Below are 19,102 nucleotides of genomic sequence, written 5' to 3' on the forward strand. Positions count from 1 at the left end.
CTGATTCACTTTGTTATACAGCAGAAACTAACACAACAATGTAAAGCAATTATACTCCAATAAAGATGTTAAAAAATAAAATTAAATAAAATAATACCTAAAAAATATAGATATATGTATATATATAATAATAAATACAATGAAAGCCACACCTAAGCAATCATGGTAAAAATACTGGAAATCAAAGACATAAAGAAAGAATTACAAACAGTCAAAAAAAAGGACAGACTGCTTTTAAAAGAGTATTATCTGACATTAACAAAAACAGTGAGTTATAAGACAATGTAATAATGTTATAAAGTGGGGAAAGAAAATTACCAATCTAGAATTTTCTTCCCAGGAAAAATGCATGTAATTAAAAAAAAAGGTAAATACATTTCAGATAGAAAAAAAACTGAACCAAATTATCACTATACTAAAGGAAATCCTATATGTAATCTCAGAGATGCAGGAAGGAAGAAGAGTATACATGACTGTATGAGACCATAATAACAATAATCATTGTGGAGCTTAAATTACATAAAATTAAATACCTAAAAATAGAATATAATTCAGAAGAGGCACACAAGTAGTTAAGGTATTCATTGTAAGTTTTTCAAATTTCCCACATAGTGATAAAAGTACTAGTTTGCATTGTACTTTCATTAGGTCAAAGATGAATCCTGTAACCTCAGTAGTAACCAGTAAAACAATGTAAAAGAATGTAAAAATAACAAGCTAATAGGAAAGGGGCAATGTAATTATAAATATACTCAATCCAAAGACAGCAAGCAAAGAGATAAAAAGAAATATAGAACAGGAAGGGCAAATATTGGGTTGACCAAAAATTTCACCCAGGTTTTTTGTAAGATATTACAGAAAATCCCGAACGAACGTTTTGGCCAATCCAGTAGCATAGTAAATCAGCATATTTAAACTCAAATATAACATTATGACATTAAATGTAAAAAGACTAAATACTCCACTGACAAGACAAATATCAGACTGAATAAAACAATATTTACTTATCTGATGCTTGTAAAGAGAGACATCTAAACCATAAACACATAGAAAATTAAAGACTAAGAGAATGAGCGATAAGTCACACAGACACTAATTAACAGAAAGCTAGTGGTACAGATTTCAGTATTAGTCAAAGTAGACTTGAAGGCAAAATCATTAATAGAGAAAAAAAGGGATATTTTATTATGAGAAAAGTTTCAATTCAACAGGATGCTATAACAGTTCTAAATTTGTATCTAACTAAGTATTTGTCAACCTTTTTTCCATTATCATCCCATTTCCTTAAGCAGACTTTTTAGATTTGTTTCTCCTAATCACTTCCTTCCAAAAGAGTTTAATACCATATACACTGTATATCTGTTCATATACAGATTATATACATATGGCCCTCTTTGGAAGGCCATAGACCATTGTGATATGTATTGATTTTTTTGCTTCCTGAGAACCAACTATTAGATTTGAATTATTCAATTAATAATTTTCTAATTGACTTGTTTAGAGCGCTGTACCCAACAACCACAGAATCCAAACTCATTTCAAATGTGTGTGAAACATTTATAGAAGTTGGCCATATGTTGAGTCATACAAATAAGATACAACAAATTTCAAAGATCTAAATCATGTATAATCAATTATGATCTATGACCACGGTAGAATTATACTAGGAAACAATGGCAAAAAGATAACTAGAAAACCCCAATATGTTTGAAAATTAATAAATGCACTTCTAAATAATCTAAGTCCAGAAAGAAATTACAATTGAAATTGTTTTGAACTACCTGATGATGGAAACTCTAAATTTGGGGATGCAACTCTGTTAGAGAAAACTTTATTGGTTAAAATGTATTTATTCAAAAAGAAGAAAAACTGAAATGTTATGAGGCAAAAAAAAAAAAAAAAAAACCTGAGAAAATAGAAAAAAAAAAGCTCAGAAAAAAAGAAAAAAGGAAATAATAAGACTAAAATTAATATAGACAATAAATACACATAAATAAAGAGGATTTAAAAAGTCAAAAGTTGGGCTTCCCTGGTGGCGCAGTGGTTGAGAGTCCGCCTGCCGAAGCAGGGGACACGGGTTCGTGCCCCGGTCCGGGAGGATCCCACATGCCGCGGAGCGGCTAGGCCCGTGAGCCATGGCCGCTGAGCCTGTGCGTCCGGAGACTGTGCTCCACAACGGGAGAGGCCACAACAGTGAGAGGACAGCGTACCAAAAAAAAAAAAAAAAAAAAAAAAAAAGTCAAAAGTTGTTTACTTGAAATATCTAAAAAAGTTGATAATCCTGTCAAAACTATTGGAGAAAAACAATAAAAACAGAAATGGCACAGTAAACTAATAGTAAAAATAAAAAGTTAGACTAATATTAAAGCAGGGAATTATGAACAACTTCATGCTAATTACAAAATTTTGATAAAATAGTTGACCTAGAAATACACAACTTACCAAAACTGAAAATAAAAGTAGAAAACCTGAATAACCCATAAAAATTAGTGAAATTAAAACCATAATTAAACTCTTGCCCACAAAATATTCCAGGACCAGATGGATTTGTTTACAATTTCTAACAAATATTTAAGGAAGAAATAACATGAATCTATAGAAATCTCCCTCCTCCAAATTTTTAAAGGGTAATATTTTCTAACTATTTTTATGAGGTCAGTGGAACCTGGTTGTTACCAGAAAGAATAATTTCAGGCTAATCTTTTTTATGAACATAGTTGCAAAATCCTAAAAATTATAAGCAATCCAGAAATAAGGTAATAATGGATTAAAAAAAAAGCATAACACATCATGACCATATTGGGATTACTCCAGGACTTCAAGTTTGATTTGACATTGTAAAGTCAGTCACCACCACAACAGAAAAATAGAGAAAAATCACATGGTAGATATCAGAAAGAACATTTGATAAATCAAGTATTTATTCATGATAACTCTTAGCAAACTAGAAATAGAAGAAAACTTCTCAGTATTAGAGAGAATATAAAACTGAATGATAGAATGTTGAAAGCTTTCCTTCTAAGATTGAAAATAATACATTACCCACTGTTACCTCTTCAACAATTTACTGAAAATCCTAGCCAGTACAAGAAGACAAAACTATCAGTATTAAAAAAGAATATATATGCCTACCATTATTCTTGGATAGCATGATTGCCTACATAGAGTATCAAAAGAATCTACAGATACAATATGAGAATTCCCAAGTGAGTTTAGTAAGGCTGCTGATAACAAATCGACATACCAACAGTTAATTGGTTTTCTATATATTAGTAACAAAAAGTAAAAATTGAAATTGAAGAGATAATATTTAGAATAGCATCAAAATACCATTTAGTAATATATCTAGCAAGGAATGTGTAAAATGACCACAAAGCAAGCTAGAAGATATTATTGAGAGAAATTAACAAAGACCTAAATAAATGGAGGGATATACTATGTTCATGAATTGAAAGACTCAGGAAAGATGTCAAATCTTCCCAGATTGATCAATAACCAAAATTTCATTTTTAGGTAAGAATCTTAAGTTAATTCTAAAATTTATATGGCAATGTAGAGAATGAAGAATGAACAAAATAATCCTGAAGAAGAGAACAGGAGATTTTACAAATGGGAGAAAATATTTGTAACATATATAGCAATCAAAGAGATCAAAATATATCAAAAATTCCTATAAATTAATATATAAATGACTTGTTTAGACACTTCACAAAGAGTATATTTACATGGCCAATATATATGTGCAAAAGTGCTCCAACTCGTCAATAATCAGGAAAATGTAAATTAAAACCACCATAAGCTATCACTACACACCTCCTACATGCTCATATGTAAGGTTAGTGAGGAAGGGAACTATCATATATACACTGTTGGTGGGAGTGCAAATTATTTTAACCACCTTGAGCAGTTTTGAATTTTCTACTGAGGTAGAACATAACCATTCTCTGTGGCCCAGCATCTAATTCCTAGGTGTATGCTCAGCAGAAATACATGTACAGGTGTATCAAAAGAATGCTCAGGCCAGTATTATTCATAATATTAACAACTAGATACAACTGAAATGTTTTTCCACAGAATGGGTGAATAAATTGTTGCATATTCAAATAATTAGACACTATGCAATAATGAAATTAAATTAGAGCCATATGCAACAACCTAGTAAGTCTCACTGTATAATGGTGAATGAAAGAATGGAGGAGACTTGATGGGATTTCTGAGGTGGCAATAATGTAATAATGTTCTATTTCTTGGCTTGGGTAATTGTTATACATTGGTTCACGTAATGTTAGTGAACCATTCTGTACGTTTATATGTTGGGTATTTCTCTGTATGTGTGCTATAGTTTAAAAATAAAATAAAAAACTATATTTCTTTTAAATGTTTAAAACATCCAACAGGACTATGCCCCAAATAGTTACAACTCCATGAAATAATTTTTGTAACTGTAAGCAAATAATAGCAGTGGATACACACATGATGCTTACTACCTTTCATGCACCGTTCTAAGCATTTTACAAACAAAACTCATTTGATCTTCTCAACAACCTTATGAGGCAGATATTTTAAACACCTTCATCTTATAAATAAGTACAGTGCGGGCCAGAGAGATTAACTGGCTTAGGATCCCCGACCTAATAAGTGAACCACAATGAATGGTGCCAGATTCTGTACTGTTCAACATTACGGTTACACTGCCTTTCAGAACAAAACGTCTGAAGTTTAAAGTGCCAGATTCACCCACTGCGAATGAACTTAAAATGAAATAATGTTTCCTCTACACACTGGAACCTCATATAAATAAATATATTGCGTAGATTGGTTTAACATTTGGAAATACATATTTTTATGTTCTGTATAATAATTTAAAAAGTCTTTTTCTAACTCATGCTTAGAATGATCAAAGATGGATTTAAACACAGTGCGTTTGAAACATATAAAAACAATAAAAAACTGTCATTAAAAAAGCTAGGGTTGAATTTCAACTCTATTCGTTTTAACTTCTATAAACCTCAATTTCCTTGCCATTAAAGTGGACATAATGAATCCTCTCCTAACAGGAATGTTCTGAGAAAGAAGTGACTTGACATTTGTGCCCTGAACTAAGCGACTAATTACACATGAAAGCTAATCCATCTGCGTGTGTAGTGAGTAAAACTTAGAAATCTTAGAACATAAAGGCACCTCAATTTAAGTTCACATTTAGGAGACTTAAAAAGTCAAAAATGCTAAATAACTTGCCCAAACTATTACACTTAGCAAGGCTAGCATCTGGAACTTGAACGCAGGGATTTAGGTTACAAGGTCAGTGTTCCTTGAAAAAAGTTTGATTCTCATTTTTTTTCTTCCTGCTTTCCCTTCTCTCTCCACATAAAATACACAAACTAAATTTTTAGAAATTACATATTGCTGCCAATTAATTCAATAAATGTATCTGACCTATTTTTTAAAAGATTTACGTTAAAGGAGACATACTTTCACTAGGCTATATTCTCCAACTGACTGTTTTTGACACAAATACCATTAAAAGTTTTCATACACATTTGTCTTCAAGTTTGAGAAGGGTTTGCCCTCTGTCTCTCTCATGCACTCACAGAGACACTCAGGGGCAACAGAGTAATGAAAAAGAAGATAGTGTTTTTCAATTACTTTATTATTAGCCATTGGATTATTTTTAAATGATGAATACTTTTTTTAAAAAATTAAAAGGGATTTGTAGAGAAAAATTTAGAATGTCATTCAAAACTCCTACCATACAATAAAAGCAGATAAGCGGTTGTTTCAGAATGGAGAGAGGGGTGGAGGGAGGGACTACAAAGGCACAGGAAAAAATTGGGGGATGATGGATATGTTCATTATCTTGAATGTGGTGACGGTTTCACAAGAGTATCAAACTTACCAAACTGTACACTTCAAATATGTGCAGTCAATTGTGTGTCAATTATGCCTCAATAAGATTGTTTAAAAAAAAAAAAACTCCGATCATACAAATCCCTATCTGTTTTGTGTTTATTCCTTTTGTTTTGACTTAAAGATTGTTCTTTACTCCAAACACAATAAAAGTCTAGAAAAATAGAAAATAAAAATTACTGAATAATTAAAATAACTAATACTTATATTTTCCAAATCAAGCGAAAAACCAAATTTATAATTGTTTTCACTTCACTGAAAAAGCAAGAAGACTAGTCTGAAAGACATGGAAATATACTATATTTCCATCACATGGAAAACAACTTTTTCCTTAAATTTAATGACCTTTTCTAAATCAAGGCATTCTTTAGACCTCTGTATTACTGCAGCATCTCCTTTTACGAGAATACATCTACACTTTTGTGAATGACTGAGTTCTTTCATCTGGCTGGACACAGTTGGCAAGTGGCATAATGGGAAAGGGAAATGAAAGACTTTTTTTTTTTCTCCTAAAAAACCAAGAAAGGTATAAATCATATTGAAAGTGAAGCATTAGTTGCTTGTATTACTGCACAAACTACACATCTGAATACAAACAGTGTTTTCTACTGTTTTATGAATAAATGGTATTATAGCATACTTTAATTTTCAAAGTCCATGATGTGTGGTTTCCTTAAACACTATTTGAATAAATATAAATTGTGCATATTTAATTAATTTGAGAAATTAAACCAAATTGACCAATTCTAAAAGAGAAAATTTAGTTAAAGTGTTCAAAGCAATAAAATACACACAGTCAGATATGTACATTTAGTTTATGGAGAAAGGTCTTTAATAGTTGGGCAGGCAACAGGCCAAAAAGTTTTCTTATGAAAACTCTGAAACGTATATGAAAGCTGGAAGGAACTTTGAGCTTGACTAAGCCTCTCGTTTTGTACATGAGGAAACTGGTGCCCTGAGAGATGACTGGCCCACAGTTACTCAAGCAGGAGAGCTGGGCTATCTATCTCCTCACTTCCTGGACTCTTTCTTCCGGGGCATGATGGCCTCCCCACCTGTGTTAAAGGCACACGGGAGAAATTCAATATGATTGAAGGAAGAAGCTAATGAAGCAATTAAAAAACAGAACTCTTTCTTCTTTTACTTTCTAATTTTCCTCTCAACTTTAATTTAAATATCACGCAGAATAAATAAATATACATAATTTTTCCACTGTGTATGTAATAAACTTACGAGGAGAAAAGCTGAACAATTCTAAAGTATATACATGAACAGATAGTCTTGTTCCCATCCCATGCTCAAAGTTCTCCTGCCAGAGGCTTCCACTGCTAAGTTTTTCATTTGAATTTCTAGAAATTTTCCATCAGTGCGTGTGTGAATGTGTATATGTCGTTATACAAATGTTAATGCAGCTCTTTCTCACTTAACACATCTTGAAAATCATTCCAGACTGTGCACGTAGCTCTAGCTTATTCTTTTAAGTAACTATATAGCATTCTATCGTATGGATTCAAAATAATGTACTCAACAACTCGCCTATTATTAGTTTAGGTAGTTTCTGAGTTTTTATATTACAAACAAGGCAAAAGTAAACATAATTTGCTATGTTCTTAGACTAAGATTTACTAGGGTCAAAGAATATGTAAAACATTGAAAATTTAGTATCTTTATTTTAGATACCAAATTTTGACCAATTCAGGTATATGTTAACCTCCTTATGTCTACACCTGAACCCATGGAAATACCCCTCACCCCAGACTAACCCTGGACCCTACCTCCCATCCCAGGGGAAAAGAAGAATATTTTTAAAAACTCAAAACTCTTAAATATCCTTCAGTATATTTAAATTATGTATAAACTCCTGTTTTGAACCGAATCCTTTTTTGTGTGTCTGAAGCAGTGAGCAGGTAATGATGATTTTCATCATGTAGAAAGGATATCTTATATATTTATTTACATGTTAAATATGAATTAAAACACAAAAGGTATTAATAAGACAAGAATCTGAGCAGGAATTTTAATGAAAAATTTTGCACATATTCACCAACAATTAAAAAGGGAAAACTAAAACAAACATTACTTCAAATTTTACAAAAGGAAACTCCATCAAAATCTCATTACCAATCTTAATTTTTTCCATCTTCTCCTTACAAATGCAAGAAAGGGAAGAAAGGGAGGCAGGAAGGAAGGAAGAAAGGAAGGATGGAGGGGGTATGTATGTCATAAAAACGTTCTTTACTGGTATACTGACCAAGGCTATTATTTTCATACTTCTATACGGTATGCAAATAAATTTATAAAGCATTCATGAAAGGGTTTTGATTTTCAATACTGGGGTATTTATACACTAATATATTAAGAATTATATATTGCTTAATAGACTTATGTGTGTTTTGTGTCATGTTATTTTTCGATTTATCCAAAACTACACCCTGTCCCCTATTTCTTCAAGCTTGAGACGTTGTCTGTAAGCCATACCCAGAGGAGATGCCAGAGGAATGCTCTGACCCAAGTAGGATCCAACCAGTGTCTGGATTAGAGTAACTCAATTGCATCAAATTCCACCAGCAGGATGAGGCAGCCACCCTGTACCACAGGCCCCAGGTCTCAGAGCAGATACTCAATGGACAACCAATTCACCAAAACCATCATTCTTCTGAGGATTCCTCCAAGTTAGTTATTAACAAGTTTTCAGTTATTCCCTAAAGAAACCCGAATTGGAGCGGAAGAGATATTAAAGTGAGATAACACAGAAAATCTAGGACAATGATTGGCACTTAGGAAAAAGACACTTGTCACATTAAAGTCTCCAGCTACAGTGAACACAAAGCACATCCCTTTACTGTCTGAAGGGGAGCTACAGCCATAGAGCAGCACATCAACCTCAGAGGAGAGAAAGGGGGCGACGAGAGGTGGTCTTCCCTGGGGAGAAATAGTCCTCCTGCGGAGAAATTCTCCAAAACCCAGGGACTTGTTTTTGTTTTTCCTTGGCAATGAGGGTATTTTGGAGGTGAAATTGCATAAATTTGGATAACTGAGTAAAGGCAAACTTTTAAGGGAAGTGGTAGAAATAAAGGATGGGAGAGGTGGGAGAATAAAAAGAAATTAATGCTAACTAGTCAACATTAATCTTGTCAGGGTGAAGTTCAGAATCTGGAAGGGAAAAGGGCATCCCAGAAGTATTCCAAAAGCCTCATTTTAAAGAGGAGGCAGTTGGGGCCTCCAAAGTTTAAGAAATTTGCCTTAACTCACACAGGTCATCACTGAAAGTTCTGAGCCACTTTGGGAGGTTTCCTGCCACCAAGGACATTCCTGCGACACTACAAGGCATCAGTGGTCAAGCCCATCACAGCTTGGGAACCCTCCTTGCTTGCACCAAATGGCTACTGGAACCTGGGGCTGCTGTCAAAGTTCTCGAAGGACTCCTGCCTTCTGGAAGTCCTAGGGGTTCCAAGTCCAAGTGATGATGGAGAAGATATCAATGCACTGATTTAATTCACTATCTCAAACCTATACAGTCGCTTAATCAACTAAAGGGAAAACTATGGCTTCCTTTCACATTATATTTTTTAAGGACACCATTACAAATATATCATTTCAAAAGAATGACAATGCCTTCCATTGGTCATGTTAAAGACGACAATAATAGGCGTAAATATCTATATAGATGGAAAATTTAGATTTTTTTCTTGAATTCAGTTGCATAAAGCCACCTCTTTTGTTTTTCTTCATCACCACCTCCCTTCCAAATTCTCTCTGTTCCTCCATTTCTCTGCCCAGGCTCCACTATTTGTTCAAGTTCAACCAGAATGTAAGTTTCCTGAAGGTGGGACTCATTGCTTATCTATCTTTTTATTCACTTTGCCTCGGTAGGCATAGCCCTTGACCTGTTGAAAGCACACAGTAATGTTTTTTTAATAAAGGTTTAACACCCACATTTTTAAATACAAATGGAATTTTTTAAAAAACTCCAAAGAAGAATACTGTAAATTTTCATATAAAAAAGGATTGTTAGAAATAACCCAACACAACCAGTGTCATTTACAGGTGATGAAACTGAGATCAATAGTGAGCAAGTAGCTCAGAGTCGTCCAACTAGTTAGATCCTGAAAAAGGGTGCCCACTGGTCCCCTGCCTCTACCTGCTGCTCTTTTTAGTGTGCTCCGTGCAATCACTTTCTACATACAAATTAAATCATCTAGATACCTAAGCGATTCTTGGGAAAGTATATCTTCCTTGATTATACACTAGAACTTTGACGCATTTCATTGTACTCTTTGTTCAAATCTCTAACAATGCCTGGAACGTAGTAGATATTGTCAGTTTGGGTTTCTACATCCCTTTTTCCCTTCTATCCCCCAAATTTCCATATCGACCACTTTAAAGACTGCTAACATACCAAGTAGGCATCACCTCAGGAATCAAAGTTAGCATGTTGACAAAAGCCACCTAGGCTGCTTGTAAAGCCAATGGTCCTGATGCCTGTAGAGCACCCCAAGGCTGCCTCCCACGTGAGGGATGGGCGTGCTCCCCAAGACACATTCTTAGGAGAAGTGAGGATGCCCAAGGGGAAGCTCTGAGGAGGAACGGGGATGCCACCACGGGGAGGCGCTGATAGAGAGGGTCTCAGCTCATTTCCAAATGCCAAATCTCTTCTTCTTTAGCTAGACTTGCCTCCTAGACGAGAGATTCCTACTTGTCTGTGGATTCTCTGGGATATATAAGCTGAATGCATGGGATGGTGGAGTCTTTGGGTAAAACGTTCTGAACATTGAGGGTCCTTCAAAAAGTTACCCCCCAAAAGTCCAGGTGAGTTGAACCACTTAGAATACCTGTTAGCTTTTACATTTAGATGTTCTAAAATCTATTCTGATTCTTAATTTTGACACTTCATTTTAATATAATGAGGCCCTTTTAGTCTTGCTTGGGATCAGTTTACCGCTTAGTAAGTTCCTTCAAGCACTTTGTTCTGTCAGTCAACAAGCAGCTTCCCCTGTGATTTGAGCCTGCTTAGCGACAAATTCAACTTTGGAAGATTAATTACTAGGCAGAGGCATTTCCATGTGGTACATGCTCACTTTGAGGAAACTTGGTCATTTTACTTTTGCATCTGTTTGGGGTAACAAGGTTCTCTGGCTGAAAAGAACACCAGTCAATGTTTGCAATGCCCTCCTAAATAGATTATACTTTAGGTTGGACTAACACAAAAGCTTTTTTCAAAGACAGGTGAAAATGCCATATTTGAAATTTATTTAAATAATTTACAATATATGAAGGGTAGTAAATTCTCAGCAAACATTTTAACTAGGTGTTTATTGAGAACTGACAATGAGTAACTTTGTGCCGAACATCGTGAAAGGCATTACAAGATGTACTGGTGCAACTGATTTCCCGAAGTTGGTGTCTGCTCCTGACACATCTTGGGTTTTTCCACCCTTGCCCTAAGTAACTTGATTCAAAACAGAGTTTCTCCCAGCTAATTGGCTGACATATAGTCACCACTGATTTTGTCTCATGGTCAACTGAGTACACTCTGAAATCAGACAGCTTACAGCGTCAGGTAAAAATCCTTATAAAGAGGATACAGACTTTGGAGTTGCAACTCGTCAACTCTGGGCTTCCACTTCAGACAAAAAGCGACTTCATTTTATTAGAGAAAATGTCAATCAAGACGTTACTACTGACACCCGTCTTTGTTTCACCAGCCAGTAATAAAAGATAAAGCAGAGGAAATGGAGGAGCTGCAGTTAGGCATTTGCAACACACAAAGTCCTTGTTTTCCCACTAGGCGCTGCAGAAAAGCAATTGTCCATTCACAGCACATCCTCTGCATTTCAGACCTAATATTTTTGCAGTTCTTAACTTGGTACATTACACTCTTATGCAGTTAATTTCATTAATTCTTTGAAATTCACTATGTGTTTTACACCTGGCTTAATCTTACTGCTAACATGACCCCGTTTTAAAAATTTATCTTAACGTTGAGAACAGAAACCTTTGGGGAAAAAAAAATCAAGAAATTCTGGAAACAGTAATGGTTGCAAACAATCCTGTCTTACTTGCTATTTTAGAACTTTGAGAAGGGTAATAAGGAAATCCATGTGAACCATATATTACTTGAATTGCTCTTACAATAACTGACTCTAGATAGGAATGATTTTTAGCAAGGGTCCCCCCTCAACCCATAATAGTAATACGCCACTGAAAACAATATTAGCCCTGGGTTTAATTGCCCTGCTTCCCACCCTGGCAACGTCTAGTGGTTTACTGTATATAAATGCATATGCCTGCCTTCAGGGGCAAAGAGGTTTACTGTAACATTTTAAGAGTCACGCTGGCTGAACACATGAAGAACAGAATCTATAGAAGACTAATTAGTTCCCAGGCTCAGTCACTCAAGTGCCTAATTAAATATCTCACTCTGCTTTCAACTATTGTAGGAAAAGATAATTAGCAAATTTGCAGTGCTAATAAGGAAGTTTTATTCTCCTTTATAAATAATGAGATCTAAATCATTGGTCATGTAACTCAGTGCCTGCATCTCCCCTGCTGACTTCTAAATCCAGAACATTTTTAAAAAATGCAACAAAATGATAAAGTGCATTTTCCTCAAGAGTTCACTTTTCTGACACACCTCTTATAGGTTTTTCTACCTTCAATCTCATTAGCTTCCTCCTCTCTTCCTACTAATTTCTTCATCTTCTATCAACCAACATGACAAACTCAAAGAGAAAAAAGGATTTTCTTTTTCCCTGTTCCGCAACCCTCACTAATCTCTTTACCAATATTTTCCTGTCCTGTTCCACCAAAAAGAAAAAATGACTCAACTCTAAGATTTACATCGGAGAAGAAATATTGCATTCATTAAAAAAGAAGCCAAAGGAAAAAAAGCAACCCTCCTCCGGAGGGGCTCAAAGTGCAGCGAAAAGGCCGGAGTATCTCATTAGGCTGCTTGGAATGAAACGGTTAATTCAGGGTAAGTGATAATGTTTAGTCAGTTCGCCTAGAAAAAGGAAGGAAATTCAAAAGCTGGTTGCTGTAGTAACAATCACAGACCAAAAAATATATACATACAGGTTCCTTTAAAATAAAACTCCTGCCATCGCTCTGTGACTCTGTTCTCTCAAGAAAAATGAGTTGCCGCTGAAATCTGTTGTACCTACCTCAACCATTAAACAAGACATTTAACCATAGTGGCAGTTCTGTGACCTTTGAATGCCGTGAAATCTCTGAGCGGTGCTGCTTGTTCATGAAGACTTGTGCTGCGGAATCCAGCAACTTCATCCAGGATTAGGAATATAATTAAGTAAAAAAAAAAAAAAAAAAAAAAAAAAAAAAAAGTAACACAAAAACACACAGAGAGAGATCGGGGAGGAAGGAAGGTAGAAAGAGATTCTCTCTGGGTGAGTATACCACGTTTCTTTCTCCCAGGCAAGTGCTGGGATGGAGCCGAGCCTGCTGCAGTGCCCAGACCCACCGACTGGCGGGGAGCAGGCAGCCGGCCTGCTAGGCTGGGAGGTGCTGTCAGTTGCCACAGGCAAGGAAAAGCGGAGACCAATCGGCTTCAACTCTGGCAGCTTACTGGAGTGGAGCCTTTTCTGTTTCTGTTTCCTCATTTCAAGAGTGACGTCAAAGGGTTTAGTTTTCCCCTGCATGTGCTATTAATTTTAAAGTGCTGTGCTATGGGAAGAATGTGTGTGCGCCTGGGCACCCCGCTCTCGGGAGAACCCAAGAGCCATTTTCTATTTTCAGGAAAAAATTTTAACAATTGAAACTACCTTGTGGTGAGGTGGATCAAAAAACAAAATAGACAAGAAACACCGAGCTAAAAGATAGCAGCAAGATTTATATTTTTCTCAAATGTGAGTGTATGTACTTCTGCCCACTTCCCAGCTGTTGCCTGTGTTCGAACTAATTCGTTTTTACCCTTACCTAAAAATGAGTTGTTAATCTCCAGAGCTGTGGAGGGAGACGTGCGCAAACGAGCTGGTGAACAATATTACGTGCAGCGAAAGACAGAAATCACGGTGATGCTGCTGATCTCTGCTTTCCTCTCTTTCCTCCAGCTTCTGTGGTGAAGCGTCAGGATTATTCATGCCAGGGAGATCCCGCCTGCAACTCCCCACAGAGAGTCATTCAAGAAGCAGGGATGCCACACAAGCATGCCTGGGGCTTCAGCACGTTCTCTCCCAAGGTGTGCGAAGGTACAGTTAGTTGTTCAGGGCTATTTCCCCTCCCAGGGCCCGCAGCTCACCCCTGTATTTCTCTTCCCACTCTGGAAAATCTCGGCGGCGGGCCATCTGTTGTTTCTGCCTTCTCCATATCCTCTCCCTTCTCCCCCGGCCCCATTCTGCTAACAGAACCTCTTTTTTTCTTCCGGAACCTTTCCCTCCTCTATCTAGAGATTGCATAGCCTTCCCCCTAAGACCCTCCCCTCCAAAAGAACCGTAAGGGGCGCATGAACCAGACTGATGAATCCAATTTTTCTGTTGCTTTAGACACGGAAAATGTTTTAGGGGTAAGCCCAACATTCAAGAAAGGTGAGTCCTTTTCCAAATATGAATGCTGATTCTTTGAGAAAGAAGGTATTTATACCTCCCTGAGATCCTACATGCTAGGGTTAAGCAAGCTGTAGTGCTTGGGGTTCCTCTTTGATGTTGAAGATACAGCAGTGAAGGAAACAGGGGGTATCTGCTGTCATGTAGTTTACATTTTGGGGAAAAGGGAAGACAGGCAATAAAAATAAGTAAATATATAATGTCAGTTGATCATAAGGGCTTTGAAATAAAGGAAAGTAAGGGCACGGAGGTGTGCGTGTGCTGTTTCAGGAATGACGATCAAGGAAGCACACCTTTAAAGCAACTGGGAGCAGAGGCCTGAATGCAGTGAAGAAGCAGGTCACCTGGGGCGCTGCATGCCAGGTAGGGAAGCCGTGTAAAGGCCTGAGACAGGTGAACGCCTGGCATATTCAAGAAACAAAAGGGGAACTAGAGTGGCTGGAAGACAAAGAGCAAAGGGAAGAAATGAGTTCAGGGAGATATGTCTGGGACAAGATCAGGAAGTATCTTACAGGCCATGTAAAGGACTAGAATGTGTTCCAAGATGGAAAACCTATCAGAGTGCTTTGAGCTATGGAAAGCCTAGGATCTGACATAAATTCTGTGGGATTTCCTCTCTCTTCTGAGTGGAAAATGGCTCTAGGGGAGCCAGGGTAGAGGCAGGGAGACCGGTAATGAGGCCATTTGCAATGATGGCTTGAATTTGGGTGAAAGCAGTGAAGACGGTAAGAGGGCCAGATTCTGGAGGATGTGTGTGTGTGTGTGTGTGTGTGTGTGTGTGTGTGTGTGTGTGTGTGTTGCCTGTATGTGCACACAGAACTGGCAGGATTTCAAGATGTGGGGGTGTGAGAGAAAGAGAGGCATCAAGGATAATTCCCAGGATCCTGGCTTGAGCAAACTGGAATAGAGTTGCCACTTACTGACACGGAGAAGACTAGGAGAAGAACCTGGTTTTGAGGTGAACTAAAGAGTGGTTTTGGACCTTCGTTCAACAGTGACAAATATTTACTGATTGCCTACTCCGTATCAGGCACTGTTCTAAGTGCTGGAGATAAAGCAGTGAAAAATACATACAAATTAACCGAAAAGCTCTTGCCCTCATGAAACTAGATTCCCTAGATTCTTCTGAGGGGAGACAGACTATAATAGGATATTGAATAGTGATAATATTGTGGAGAAAAAAAATTATGATAAGGAAGGGTTACTGGTCAGATGGGGGCTTGCAATTTTAAATTGAATATCTAGGGAAGGTCTCACTGCAAAGGTGATATTTGAACAAGACTTGAAGTTGATGAGGAAAGATGTAGGGAAAGTGTTCTGAGTGGGGCGGGGGGTGTCGCAGGTGAGCAGCAGGAGATGGCAATAGGCCTAGAGGGCGCAGATCATGTAGGGCTTTCTTGGTCATCGCTTCCCTGGTGGCGCAGTGGTTGAGAGTCCGCCTGCCGATGCAGGGGACACGGGTTCGTGCCCCGGTCCGGGAGGATCCCACATGCCGCGGAGCGGCTGGGCCCGTGAGCCATGGCCGCTGAGCCCGCGCGTCCGGAGCCTGTGCTCCGCAACGGGAGAGGCCACGACAGTGAGAGGCCCGCGTAGTGCAAAAAAAAAAAAAAAAGAAAAAAAGGACTCTGGCTTTTACTCTGAAAGAAGTAGGGTTTTAAGCAGAGGACGGAGGTGATCTGACTCGCATTTTAACAGGCTCACTGTGGCAGCTGTGTGGAGGTCATACTGGAGGAAGGGGAACTGATGGAGGGTATATTGCAATAAAACAAGCCAGACATCATGGTGGTGTCGACCAGGATGGCTTTGGTGGAGGTGGCTAGAAGGGGTTGGCTTCTGATTATATCTTGGTGTTAGAAACAGTAGGGTTTTTAAAATGGATCAGACACTAGGTATTAAGGGAGGTAGACTAGTGAGAGGAGCCAGTAACATTTCCAAAATGTTGGGTTCCATTAAATGGAAGAATGGAGCTGGCATTGACCAAGAGACAGTGGGAAGAACAGCCTTTGTAGGGAAGATGAGGAGTCTGACAGTGAACATGTTACCTTTGCCTATAAGATAGCTACATGAATATATTGAAAAGGTAGTTGAATATACAAGCTTAGAGTTCAGAGGACAGTTTTAGACTATAGATATAAATTTGGAAGTCACTGTATATTCACGGCATTTGAAGCCATGAGATTGGATATGATTACCAAGGAAATGAGTACAGATAGAAAAGCCTCAGGTAGTCTAAGTAGTCAGGAAAATGAGGAAGACCCAGTAAAGGAGACTGAGAAGGAGTCTGCAAGAGGTAAGAAAAAACCTAAAAAGGTAATGTCTTGGAAGCCAAATGAAATTTTCAAAGATGAGTTTTGCAAAATGAAAGTTAGATGAAGAGTGAAAATTGACCCTTGAATTTAAAATGTGTAAAATCATTTGTGCTCTTGACAAAATCAGGTTCAGTATGGTAGAAAGGGTGAGAGATCAAGAGAGAATGGAAGGACAATTGGAGATAGACAACAATTCTTTCAAGGTGGTTTTCTCCAAAGAGAACAGAGAAATGGGGCAGTAATTGGAAGGGAACGTGAAGTTAAGGAAGCATTGTTAATATGGGAGAAATATCAGCATTTGGTATGCTGTTAGAAAAAATCCAGTTGAGAGAAACAGTGTTGAAGAGAAGAGAGGGGGAAATTGTTGGAGCACAAATGGAGTGTGGGATAGGCAGAATGGCCCTCCAAAGATGTCCACACTCTAGTCCCTGGAATCAGTTGAATATATTATATTACACGGCAAAAGGGAATTTGAAGATACAATTGAGGTTATGGATCTTGAGAGAAGGAGACTGTTCTGGATTATCTGGGTGTGCTCAATCTCATCACATGAATCATTTTTATTGGAGTATAGTTGCTTTCACATGAACCATTAAAAGCAGAGAACTCTCTCTGGCTGGAAGCAGAAGATTGATGTAGCAGAGTAAGTTAGAGAAATTCCAAGTATCAGAAATATTCAGCACACCACAACTGGCTCTGAGATGTAGGGCCCATGTGCAAGGACCAGAGAGAGGCCTCTAGAAGCTAAAGGCCATCCCACTGATAGCCAGCAAGGAAACAGTTACCTTAGTCCTACAGCTGCAAGGAATCGGATTCTTCTAACAACCTGAATGAACTTGGAAATGGATTTTCCCCCAGAGCCTTGAGAAAGGAACACAGCCCAGCTGACACCTTGTTTTCAGCCTTGTGAGACTCTAAGCAGAGTACCTAGCCAGGTCCACCTACAGATCCATGAACTAAGTTTGTGTTAATTTATTACAGCCGTGATGAAACACTAATTAAGAGTGACTGGCTTTAGAAAGCAGCATGGATGATTCATCCGTAGAAACAGAAGAGAAGGCAGAGTAAATGATAAAGCTAGTGCTGGGTGCATTGTGGTGGTATCACAAGATTGTGAACGAAAGTTCTCTGTAACTTCTAATTTCTCAATGGAATGAGAGTTAGGAGCATTGACTAAGAGAAAGGATAGAAGTGGTGGAGGTTTGGGGAGACAATATCTGAAGTAGTCATCCAGAGAGTAAAGTACAGGAATTATCAAAGAAGTGTAATATAATGATCAAGAGCACTAAGGGCATATGTGAGTTTAGTTGTCATGACTTAAAATGATACCACACAGCATGTGACCTTCACAATATGCATGAGACATCCCGATGGAAATGCCATGTGGGCAATTTAGATATAATTCTGGAGAACCAAGGGCAGAAAAAATGTATTGAATGCCATGGGTGAGCATGAAATCACTTAGGGAATGAGAAGAGATTCAAGGTCTAAACTCTCGGATCTCCCAATGTTTAGATATTGCGAAAGTGAGGATGATCAGAAACCACAAAGGAGTATCCACAGAGGTAGATGCACAACAAAGATAGTGGTCTCTCAGAATTTAAGTTCCAACAGTCAGTGCTATGGACTGAATTGTGTCTTCCCTGTCCCCACTCCCCGCAAAACATATAGTTATGCCCTAACCGCCAATGTGACAGTATTTGGAGTTAGGGTCTATCCGGAGGTAATTAAGGTTAAATGAGGTCATAAGGGTGGACCCTAAATCCAATAGGTCTGGTGCCTTTTACGAAAGGGAAGAGATACCGGCACTCTATCTCTCTCTACCATGTGAGGATATAGCCAAAAGGCAGCTATCTACAAGCCAGGAAGAGAGCTTTCACCAGACATCAACTCTGCTGGCACTTTGATCTTGGACTTCCAGCCTCCAGAAGTGTGAGAGAAAAAATTTCAATGGTTAAATACCTAGACTATGATATTTTGTTATACAACCCGCGTGGACTAATCCAGTCAATTATGTGAGTCAATGAATTCTCTTTTTTGCCTGCAGCCATTTCAGTTGGCTTTCTGTTACTTATAACAGGAAGAGTCCTAACAAATTCAATATACGGTGTCAATGTTTCCTGCAGGTGACTCTTCTCTCCCTGATATAGATACTACAGCACTTGCAGCTCAAGAAAACTTTAAGGATATATCTATGTCTATCTAACCATTTTACCAAACACAGTAATATCCATCTGAGACTACTGTGTTTAAAATGCTAACTGGTTTTCTCAGGCATCATTATTTAATGCATACTTTGGAATGTTCTTTGAAACACGATTTGAAGTG

General features: G+C 37.7%; 1 protein-coding gene across 1 annotated transcript in view; it reads right to left on the reverse strand.

Annotated features, from left to right (window-relative positions):
• Positions 1-13,226, reverse strand: part of PDE7B (phosphodiesterase 7B) — a 353,515-nt gene extending 340,289 nt beyond the window's left edge. Inside the window, exon 1 of the mRNA XM_028494410.2 lies at positions 13,071-13,226. Coding sequence (XP_028350211.1) covers positions 13,071-13,091 — 21 coding nt within the window. The 5' untranslated portion in view covers positions 13,092-13,226. The remainder of the gene's footprint in view (positions 1-13,070) is intronic.
• Between the last annotated feature and the right edge of the window lie 5,876 nt (positions 13,227-19,102).

The sequence above is a fragment of the Physeter macrocephalus genome, chromosome 10 (assembly GCF_002837175.3).
Source record: "Physeter macrocephalus isolate SW-GA chromosome 10, ASM283717v5, whole genome shotgun sequence".
In the NCBI taxonomy this organism is placed as follows: Eukaryota; Metazoa; Chordata; class Mammalia; order Artiodactyla; family Physeteridae; genus Physeter; species Physeter macrocephalus.